General features: G+C 32.3%; 1 protein-coding gene across 6 annotated transcripts in view; it reads right to left on the bottom strand.

Annotated features, from left to right (window-relative positions):
- Positions 1 to 12,299, bottom strand: part of puml (pummelig) — a 40,937-nt gene that overhangs the window by 20,006 nt on the left and 8,632 nt on the right. For all 6 annotated transcript variants that reach the window (XM_075360796.1, XM_075360792.1, XM_075360797.1 and 3 more), the window contains exon 2: positions 817 to 902. In XM_075360796.1, the coding sequence (XP_075216911.1) occupies positions 817 to 862 (46 nt within the window). In that variant the 5' untranslated portion in view covers positions 863 to 902. The remainder of the gene's footprint in view (positions 1 to 816; positions 903 to 12,299) is intronic.

Raw genomic sequence — 12,299 nt, 5'->3', positions numbered from 1 at the left:
GTGACGATTTGATAACAATAACCAGATTCAAATTTAAATAAACTTAAAAAAAAAATACTGCAAATTACCCACAACTTACTTGATCTCAATTTAGTGCTCTCTTCAATAATTTAAAATTAAAATAACCAGTTGAAGTATTATCTTTTTTCTTATAATTTTATTTTTGTCTAAAATACGAATAGGTCCACAAAACCACTGTATATATGAAATAAAGCAGTTCAAAAGATTTTTTTTTTTTTTATCTTCAGTCATTTGACTGGTTTGATGCAGCTCTCAAAGATTCCCTATCTAGAACTAATAGTTTCATTTCAGTATACCCCTACATCATACATCCCTAACAACTTGTTTTACATATTCCAAACGATGCCTGCCTGCACAGTTTTTCCCATCTACCTATCATTCAATATCAAAAGAAATGGAAATGTGAAAAAGTAATTTTCACAAAAAGGAATGAATGAGTTAAACTCAAGCTACTGAGTAAAGTCCAGGGGAGTAAATATAGAAATACAGAAATAATAGACAAGAACCATTCTCATTTTTCTATATAAACACAAAAAACAGAATATCATAAGTGGTTATGCAATAACCCTTATCAACATTTTCACGTGTAAGTACTTCAAATCAGAATGTCATCAGGCTATGACAATTATAGCATGTTATGATTATCTTATAGACCAGTACTAATAACAACAAGATTTAAATATATTTTTTTCATTTAAATAGTTTACATAACTTTTAATTTAACAATATAATTTTTTGTCATCATACACAATTATTTATTTAAATGACAATATATTAAGAAAAAATATTACATACATGAAAGTATTTTCTTCTCTGCAACACGTAAAAGACTTATAGACATTGGACTCCACCAGCTCCACAACCAATGAAAAATTCCAGTTCTGTACACAAAAAAAAAAAAATCAAATACAATTTTATTTAATAAAATTAATTAATTTGTTTTCTTTTATTAAGTACACTAAGCAATTAAAAGAATAAGTTTCAGATGAATTAACTAACATAGCATTATCATGCTTTAACAAATAACTTTATACATTATTTATAACAATCATAATTATTATAAATGATAATTACTTAAAATGGTTACTTGCGTGTAATATAACTAAACATAGTGTACAGGTGGTCAATCATACTGTCAAATTAGATAATAAACAATGCTTGTAAAATACAAAGACACTTCAATAAATCATAGTCATTCAATTCTGCTACAGGTAAATTACAATATATTAAAAACAATTTATAAAATGTTCTTCATGTGATTTTAGAAAAAAAAAAGTTATATTTTGTATAAAAAGTAATGGTTGCTTGCACAAGATGATGTAATATTTTTATAACAGAAAAAACAAACATTTAAAAACTTCAAACAGAAGTACAGTAGTACTTCATTTCCCAATCATTTAAAACTAAATATATACAATTCCAAAACTAAATCTTAGTAATTAGTTTGCCTGGTTGGAGATGGGAGATTTCCTTCCTACATTTTAAAGCTACTCATTCTAATGTTTTTTTTACATAAACACATCCTAATCCGATAAAGTAGCAATCACTGAGAATTTAGTTTATAATTTCTAGAAAAAACATGTTTTGTTTGATGGATTTTCACCAAGTAAAGGCTTCATCCATTAATTATGGAATATGTTGACTTACATGTTCCATTTGAGTCAGTCAGCTGTGCAAGGATTATTTCTAACCAATTTTTCTTTTAAATAACCCCAAAGAAAAAAAAAGGGAGATAAATCTGACAGCCTAGCTGGGCATAAACCAGCTTGTGCTTGTGACTGTGATATAATGATTTGTTTTGTCATCGTTCTGAATTCTAAATTGTATCCAATTTTTTTAAATTTGTAAGCTGATTTCTGTGGGTCAAAACAAGTTGAGTCAAACAGACAAAATTCAAATTGCATACACTATTTTACTATATTCTTAATAGATATTTTGTCTAAGTTCAAGAAAACTGGTAGCAGTAATATGTCATGTCAATGTGAAAACAAAGCATCAGTCAATGAGGAAAGTTGCAAGGATGACAAAATATTTTGAAGTTTTTTTTACAAATATGTCAGATTCACTACAATTCAATTTATCACTGCAAAGGTTTATACTTTTAAACCTCTATATATATGAGGGCAAGTCAAAAAGTAATGTGAAATTTAAAAAATCAATATATTTATTTGTATTTACATAAATGATACAGCATTATTTTTCAACATAATCCCCTCCTACTTTTATGCACTTAATACATCTTTTAATGAGCTTTTGAACTCCTTCCTGGTAGAAAGTTTTCAGTCTGATGTGCATATCATTTTTCACAGCTTCTATGGCCTCTTCATCAGATCGATAATAATTACCTCACACATTTCTTTTAATGGACCAAAAAGATGAAAATTGCTTGGAGCCAGGTCTGGACTGTATGGAGGGTGGTCCAACAGCTCAAAACAGAGATCATGAAGGCGAAGGACTATTTTTTGGTTGTATGAGGTCGAGTGTTATCCTGAAGCAAAATCATTCCTTTAGAGAATTTACCACGTCCTTTGGATTTGATTTTTTGCTTCAGTAAACGCAGTAGCTCACTGTTTACTGATTAACCTTCAGGTATGAAGTAAACCAAAAGTGAACCTTCCATATCCCAGAATATTGTCATAATCACCTTTCATGCAGATATCAGAGTTTTGAACTTTATTGCGGTGGGAGATGAAGAATGTTTCCTCACTAAACTTTGTCGCTTCCTCTCGGGTTAAAAGTGATGAACTCATGTCTCATCAACGGTTATTATTCACTTAAGAAATGAATCTCCTTCATCTCCTTCACATTTCAAAAGCTTCTGGTAAATTTTCAAACAAAATGACTGGTAGAGAAAAGGGAGAACTGGGAGAGAAATCAAAACTTCCCTTTACTTTTTGACTTACCCTCATACATACAAAATGATATTTGATAAAAATCAAATTTTAAATTAATATCAGTTAATTAAAGTGATATTTTAAATTAATATCACTGCTGACCATCATGAACAAAAACGGCAAAAAATTTAAAAAGAAAAAAATTAGCTCTTTTTCAATTATTATTAATTTTTTTTGAGCATTGTTACCAAAAAATGTTTCATTTTTACTAACTACAAAATATGCATAGGTCTCACTCAAAAATTACTCCCAGTATAAAAAAGATTATATAAATGAAAATCCAAAGGTTTAAAACACACTTGATAAAAATAAGAAAAGTAATGCAGAGATACAATATAAAGAAGTTACTGCTGAGCACAGAGTAAGGCTACTTGAAATGTGATGTTATTTTTTAAATTTTTTTTTGTTTTCAGTCATTTTACTGGTTTGATGCAGCTCTCTAGATTACCTATCTAGTGCCAGTCATTTCATTTCGGTATACCCCCTACATCCTACATCCCTAACAATTTGTTTTACATATTCCAAACATTGACTAGCTGCACAATTTTTCCCATCTATCTGACACTTCAGTATCAAAGCAACTATTCCAGGATGCCTTAATATGTGGCCTATAAGTCTGTCTCTTCTTTTAACTATATTTTTCCAAATGCTTCTTTCTTCATCAATTTGCCGCAACATCTCTTCATTTTGTCACTTTATCCACTCATCTGATTTTGAACTTGGGGTCAGTCACACACTGACCCCAGAGGCACTGGTCTCGCACAGTTCATTGATGTGAGGATCCTCTACTTGGTTAATGAGGCAGAAGAAACGTTGACTTTCTCTTCCGAAATGGGGGAAAGTTACATCGATGTCACCTTGGTGACAGGTGATCTGCTTAGGTGTACAAGAAGTGGATTGTCTGGCCCAAGGCCAGTGAGACACCATTCCCTAGCGTACGGGCTATGGAACCCGTAGATATAGCGGGATATAGTGGGAAACCACTCAGTGGTTTCCCGAATTGTACTGAGGATTGACCAACTTGACCCAGTTATTTTCTATCATCTGCTGCCTGTCATAAGAGAGCCGCTTGGCAGACGGTTCTAAGGGTACCTAAACTGGGGTTGCTTTCTGACTTGTTGGATGGTGGCTTTGATGAGGTAGCTCTTAAAATCAGGAAAGGATCCAAGTGAGATCAGCAGCTATCGACCCATCAGCCTCTAGCCGATAATCGGCAGATTGCTTGAAAGGCTGGTTGTGGAATGGCTCTGGGAAAGAAACGATATGAACTCATTCCTAAATCGAAGCCAGTATGGCTTCGTGAAAGGGGTTGGCACCGAGTATTGTACCTTAAATGCTCTTGTTGAGGCGGAAAGCGCCGACTGTAAATATTTTTTGGCAATTTTTATTGACATACAGGCAGCATTTACTTCCTTGTGTTGGAGTTTTGTCCTCTATGAGTTGGAATGTCGCAATGTTCCGCAGGACATAGTACGTGACTAGTTTGATCGCACGGCTCTGTTTAAGGATGCGCACCTAGTTGTGGAAAAGTCCGTACCAGAGGAAGCCCACAAGGCTGTGTTCACGATCACTTGGTGTGGAACACTTTATTCGACGGATTTTTGGGACTGACATTTCCAGAAGGAGTCACGGCCCAGACTTTCGTCAATGACTGTCTCCTATTAGTTCGTGGTAACTCACGACTGCAGCTAGAAGACTGAGCGCAGGCGGCTTTGTCAGCCGCAGTCGAAGAAGAGGCCGAGGTATTTGGGATGCGGTATCGAGCCGGGCCTGTACCGGAGCGGAACGGTGATCTCAATGCACCAGTTCTAAATTTCGAACAGTTGCCCATCTCCATCCTGCGGGGGAGGCTTTACAGCCTCACGATGGAAGCATGGCACGCCACGACTATGGGGAGGTCATTGTGTAAATTTATACTGGATATGAGGGGATGGTATCCTTCTCCTTCGTTTTTAAAGGCAACGGGAGCTCAAGTGCTCTCCAACCATGTAAATTTAAACCAATATTTGTTCGGTTCCACCTGGCAGCTGATGAGCTGTGCGTTTGTGGGGAGGTCCAGTAGAACGAACACATGAAGTTCGACTGCCCAGCTCTTGGAGGGGGCGGGGCAGAACTCAGGCCACCCTGGAACTTAGAGGTCAAGGGAAAAATTGGCCACTCACAAGCGGCGAGTCAATATGGCAACAGCCGCATTGTCGGAACATGTGAGAGTTCTTTGATGCGGTTGCTTTGTTCAACCGACATCAATAGTTTACCTGAGGGAAAAATACTCCTACCGCACTGCTGTAGGAAGCTAAACGAGAGATAAGGCTCCAAGCGCTTTAATGGTAGACAGGTACTTGCTGGCATTAGCAGCCTAGGTGTGGCAGCGAATTGCAGTCTTTGACGAGATAAATTAGTTATTGATAGTCATATATGTTTTAGTAGTTGACGGGGTACGCCTACCATTTCAGTGATATATGACAAGTGGGCGGTGGGACATGCAAGCGAGTGGTGTATGGTACCACGCTTATTCCGCTCACGCTTTTAGGTTAGCTCTACGAGCTAGTTAAAACACTGGTCGCTAAACTGTTTCGTGGCTCAGTAGCCGTTTGTGGCACAGACATTCGGTCTTATGCTTTAAGGTGACCGAATGTGGTGGTGGCGGGAGAAATGCCAAGTAAACCAATCTTCTTTTAAACATTTTCTTTCTTTTAAAGCATTTTTCCAAATGCTTCTTTCTTCATCAATTTGCCGCAACACCTCTTCATTTTGTCTCTTTATCCACCCATCTGATTTTTAACATTCTCCTATAGCACTAAATTTCAAAAGCTTCTAATCTTTCCTTCTCAGGTACTCCGATCGTCCAAGTTTCAATTCCATATAAAGCTAATCTCCAAACATATATATTGTTAAATGTTTTCCTGACGTTTGAATTAATTTTTGATGTAAGCAAATTATATTTCTGACTGAAAGCTCGTTTTGCTTATGATATTCAGCATTTTATGTCACACCTGCTTTTTCTGTCTTTAGTAATTCTACTTTGCAAATAACAAAATTTTTCTACCTCCATAATCTTTTCTCTTCCTATTTTTAAATTCAGAGGTCCATCTACATTTCATTACTTTCATTTTGTTCTTGTTTATTTACATCCAGTAGTTTGTGTGTAGGACTTCATCGATGCCATTCGTTGTTTCTTTTAAATCTTTTTTTACTCTCGGCTAGAATTACTATATCATCAGAAAATTATAGCATCTTTAGCTTTTCACCTTGCACTGTTATTCCAGATCTAAATTGTTCAACATCATTAACTGCTAATTCTATGTAAAGATTAAAAACTAACAGGGATTAGGAACATCCTTGTCGGACTCCCTTTTTTATTAAAGCTTCTTTCTTATGTTCTCTGATTATTACTGTTGCAGTTTGGTTCCTGTAAATGTTAGCAAACTGTTCTTCTATCTCTATACTTGAACATTAAATTTTTTAAAATGCTGAACATTTATTACAGTCTCAAATGCCATTTCTAAGTCTATAAATGCTATGTATGTTGGTTTGTTTTTCTTTAATCTTTTTTCCACTATTAATCTGAGCACTAATATTGTTTCCCTTGTCCCTATACTTTTCCTAAAACCAAATTGGTCTTCTTCTAACACTTCTTCCACTCTACTCTCAATTCTAATGTATAGAATTCTAATTAAGATTTTTGATGCATAAGTAGTTAAGCTAATTTCTGTATTCTTCACTTTATCTACTCCTGCTTTTTTTGGTATCATGACAATAACACTCTTTTTGAAGTCTGATGGAACTTCCCTTTTTCATAAATATTAAACACCAGTTTGTATAATCTATCTATCACTTCCTCATCTGCACTCTGCAGTAATTCTGTAGTTACTATGGAGTAGTAAAGCTCCTGGTGTAGACGGCTGTACCAGGAGCCTTTGTCATTCACATTTTTTAATGCTCTATTAAATTCAGATCTCAATATTGCATTTCCCTTTTCATCCTCTTTGACTTCTTCTTCATCTTCTATAATACCAGTTTCTAATTCATTTCCTCGATACAACTCTTCAACATAATCCACCCATTTACTGACCTTTTCTTCCATATTACAAATTTGTGTACCATCTTTATTTAACACATTATTAGATTTTAATTTATGTACCACAAAATTCTCCTTAACTTTCCTGTATGTTTCGTCTATTTTACCAATGAGCATTCTTCTTTCCACTTCTGAACACTTTTTTTTAATCCACTCTTCTTTCGCCAATTTGCACTTCCTGTTTGCAATATTTCTTAACTCAATAGTTCCTTTTACCTTCTTCATCATTAGCATTCTTATACTTTCTACGTTCATCCATTAGCTGCAATATATAACCTTTGATATCCAAGGTTTCCTACCAATTCTCTTCGTTTCACATAAGTTCACTTCGGCCAATTTAAGAATTTCCTTTTTAACATTCTCCCATTCTTCTATATTTTCTACCTTATCATTTTTACTCAAACCTCTTGCGATGAGCTCCTCAAAAATGTTCTTTATCATTTCTTCCTCAAGCTTCTCTAAATTCCAACAATTCATTTGACACCTTTTCTTCAGGTTTTTAAACCCAAATCTACATTTCATTATCACTAAATTGCAATTGATATCAATGTCTGCTCCAGGATATGCTTTGCAGTCATGGAGTTGAATTCTAAATCTTTGTTTAAACATGATATAATCTATCTGATACCTTGCATTATCACCAGATGTTTTCCATGTGTATATTCTTCTATTATGATTTTTAGCTGGCAATTACTAAATTATACTTTGTGCAAAACAATAAGTCAGTCCCTCTTTCATTTCACCCTCAATATTTCCTTCCTTGCGTTTTCCGATGCTTGCATTCCAATCTCCGACTATTATTAAATTTTCATCCCCTTTTATGTGTTTAATTGCTATGTCAATTTATTTCACACACACATGCACACGCGGAGGAGTGGAGTGGAGGTGAGCACGCTCCACCTCTACATCTACGCTCTACATCTCATCATTTTTATCATGGACACTAGTAGGCATGTAGACGTTAACAATCACTGTCGGCTTATGTTTTGATTTTATCTTTATTACAATTACCCCTATACATTTTGAAATACTCTACTTTCTTCCCTATCTTCTTGTACATTACGAAACCTACTCCTGCCTGCCCTTTATTTGACGCTAAGTTAATTATTATTGTAAAATCACCTGACCAAAAGTCATTTTCCTCTTCTGACCAAACCTCACTAACTCCTACTACATCTACATTTAATCTATCTATTTTCATCTTTAAATTTTCTAACCTACCAACCATTTTTAGACTTGTATCATTCCACACTCTGACTCGTAGAATGTTATTTTTTAATTTTCTGGTGACCCCTTCCATAGTAGTTCTCATCCAGAGATCTGAACAGGGGACTAGTTTACCTCCAGAATATTTTACCAAGGAAGGTGCCTCCATCATTGTTATATGAAAATGCAGAGAGCTACATTTTCTTGGAATAAAACCAGCTGTAGTTTTCCATTGCTTTCAGCTGCATAGTACTCAGAAGACTGAGTGATGTTGATATGGTCATTTAAATCCTCCAGACCTATGCCCTTAACAACTACTGAAAGAGCTGCTCCCTCCTTTCAGAAATCATTCCTTAGTCTGGCTCTCAACAGATACCTCTCCAGTATGATTGCAGCTTCGGTCCAGTTACTCTGTATCACTGAGTACTCAAGCCCCCTCACCATCAGCAAGGTCTTTTGATTCATAGAGGGAGATTTTTTACATAAAATACATTTAAATTCATATAAAACATAAAATTACAAGACTGCTTTCAAGTCAGTTTTTAACATAAATTTTGTTGGTACTTATGCATTAATGCCACTGCAGCTACAGCTTTATTTAAAAATAAAGTAGTCAATCAGATTTCGGTGGAAAATGAACAGTCTATATTAATTTTAATAAATGGTTTATTATATTATAAATATAATTTAACCAAACTTAACCTATGCTCGTTAACCTTGACTAATTAACACCGTAATTTTTTGAGTATTTATTTAATAAATTCAGTAATTATTGCAATTATTTATTATTTAAATAATCAACAAACTCCTGTTAATTAGTCAAGGTTAGCGAGTGAAGCAAGTGTAGGTTAAGTTTGGTTAAATTATATTTATTAAATAAATAAATATAATTTATTAAAATTAATAAAGAGACTGTTTTGAATCTATGTTAAACTCTATATCGGCCCATTTTCCATCGAAATCCAATTGACTACTTTGTTTTTAAATAAAGCTGTAGCTGCGGTGGCATTAATACGTAAGTACTATTTTGTTTCATGTTAAAATGTTTTGATTATTAGAATATTCTAAAAATCCAATTCTGACTAATACGAGTAATAATGACAAACAAATAAAAAATATCTTAAAAACCCCCCCACACTGTGTAGTTTGTACAAAAATTCTGCTTAAGTTATTAAGTTGAAATATTTACTTTGAGACCACAACTGAGAATTCCTAAACAAATAAAAAAATGCCAAAATCTCTGCATTTGGTATGACTTGAATGTACGTAAAAAAAAGTGCAGGTTGAACTGAGGTCTGACCATTTGTTTTTGAAGTCATTTATCATATTTGTAGTAAAATAATGTGTCACAATAAAGATAGGATAAAGAAAAAAACCAAAATTGTCAGTTAAACAACAATTTGACAAACTTTTGGCTAATATTATGCAACTGCAACATTATTTAACTCTAATTTGAGAAGAAAAGAACGAGTTTAAATATTAAATGTTGCACAGATTAGACAAAAAATTGAATGAAGATAAAATGCACAATACACTGCGGACATGCATGAAAAAATAAGTGATTAATAGTATTGTTTTATAATAATGATGTAGTCACTATCATGACCTAATTTATTTTTCTATAAACCATATCAATAATAACAATATATTATCAATTTTTTATAGATATAAACATTTATACTCATTTTTATTTAGTGTTTGGCAATTTTCCATAGCAGTTACCATTTAAAAAAAATAATAATAATAAATCATGTGTCTGTAATAAAACTGTGCCACTATTAACACAGTTTTAGCATGGCAAAAAAAAAAATTATTAACCTTACATAGTACAAAGATAATTAATCAGAAATAAGCTCTCTTCAAGACTTATTAATTCAATTCTTGTATGTAAATGGCATATGGAAATTGACTTAAGAAGTGTATTCATTAATACAATTTTCAATGTATAACAAACAATATCAGTGTATGGTGAAATACAATAATATAACAAACAATGTAATATAAGCAAATAAATAAAGAATAAATTTCTTCAAAAAGTAACATCAGAAGATACTTTGACAATGAAGGAAAGTATAACACATAAATTTTAACTTCATCCACAATGCTGGATAAACACAAATTAGAAAACTGAGGAAGAATCAAGCATTCAAATATCAGTATTTTATGAAGCCTTTACTAAACATTATGCTAGGAAAAAGTTTGTTCACAGAGTTCTAGTGTAAACCAGAATATGATTTAATATTAAATTATTTCAAACATAATTTCAGGAATCTGGACAGCTATATGAAAGAACTGACTTTTTTAACATGATAGTACATATTATAACTTAGCTTCAAAAAATACGAATTTGAAATTAAACTGGCTAGTCAATTTTATTTATGTTAAAATAGTACATCTTGTACAAGACTGCACACCCAATAACAGGTTAACAGCAACTTTTTCCCCATCATATTTGATAATTCCAATGTAAAAGACATTAATTAAACTCAATTACACCGCTTAAAAAACACTAAATCAAGTTAACTGTTTGTCAAGAGCTGAATTGGAGCCCTGCAGTATGTTAGATATGTATCAAGTGATTGATTATCAAATGGAAATTCAAGGTATCAATTTATGATCATCCGCTTCATCAATAAAGTACTTAAACATATTAGCAGCTAAATAATGATGGAAATTAATCTTAACTACATATATCCTTTATTAGAATAGAAGCATTAGTTCATATTAAATAAATAAAACTTATTAAATGTATATCGATTAATGTAACTCATGATCTTTATTAAATTAATTTTTTTAGAATTTTTAGTAGTTCTGTGTTAATTGTGTTTTAACTAAATGCAATTAAATTTGTTACAATCCCTAAAAATCTATGTCAGAAATTATTTATTATTTATTTTGGAAAGATAAACTTAAAAAAATCAGTTTGCTTTCTGAGTATATTGAAATAAGTCTCCAAAGACTTTCTTAGAACTTTGATGCAAATCGTTCCTGTGATCTGCAGAAGACACTGATGTTAATACAGTCATCTTTAAGTAGGAATAAGATTTACAGCACACACGCCTTCAAAATTATAAATAATAAAAAATCCATCTAGTGATATACACAGTTATCAACTGTTCAGTACAGACATAATACATATTTTATGTTACCTTTTATACACAATCATAACAGCTACATAAAAAACCCAATACAAGCAGACAGAGGTATTTAGTTCTCATTACTACATACAAACATTTTATGTAGAACACAGAACAAAAATATCAAAACAAAAACTATACAAAGCTACCATAAAATTACCACATATAATTCTTAAATTTTTTAAATATTTTCAAGGTACTGCTTTCAAAATAAAGAATAAAATACATGTGTTCATATGACAAATTAGCAAAGCATATTTATTATTACAACTCTAAAGTAATTAAATTAAACTACAGTGACTGTACTAAATGCTTTTATAAACAAACAATATGAATACAGACACAAAGAACATATGTGAACATAAGATTCAACAATTGAATCGACCTTCAGAAATCATCTTATACAAATTAGCAGACATAGCAGCATCTAAAAGTCAATAACCCAATGTATATGAACAAAAATATTAAACAAAACAATTATACAAAATTAAAAAAAAAAAAAATCTTAACAAATAAAAAACAGAACAAATGTACAACATGACCACAAACTAATAGGTTTTCTAACCGCTTAAAGATAAGAATTATTCACACCATCCATCTGCTTTATAATTACTGGTCACAGCTCTGAAAATATCCTTGGGAAGTATCTTTTCAGAACTGAGCAGGTTTTTTAATTTTATTTTATTAATATAATAACTTATTTCATCATGTTGATCTACAAAACTGTTTACCTATGATTGTTAAAATTTATAATACGATGTTAATACTCATCCAGAAACATGCAAAAAAGTATCAGAATTTAGTTTCGATAAAATAATAATGTAACATAACCACATAACAAAACAAAAAAGGAATCTGGTAACTCCACCACATACTATGTACATAATTAACATTACTGATATTTATTAGAAAAACTCTTACTTGAAAACCAAAATCTACTACTTATTATGATTAGATTAAAAT

Source organism: Lycorma delicatula, chromosome 3 (assembly GCF_047948215.1).
Source record: "Lycorma delicatula isolate Av1 chromosome 3, ASM4794821v1, whole genome shotgun sequence".
Taxonomy (NCBI): Eukaryota; Metazoa; Arthropoda; class Insecta; order Hemiptera; family Fulgoridae; genus Lycorma; species Lycorma delicatula.
This window is presented reverse-complemented; position numbering and strand designations above follow the sequence as displayed.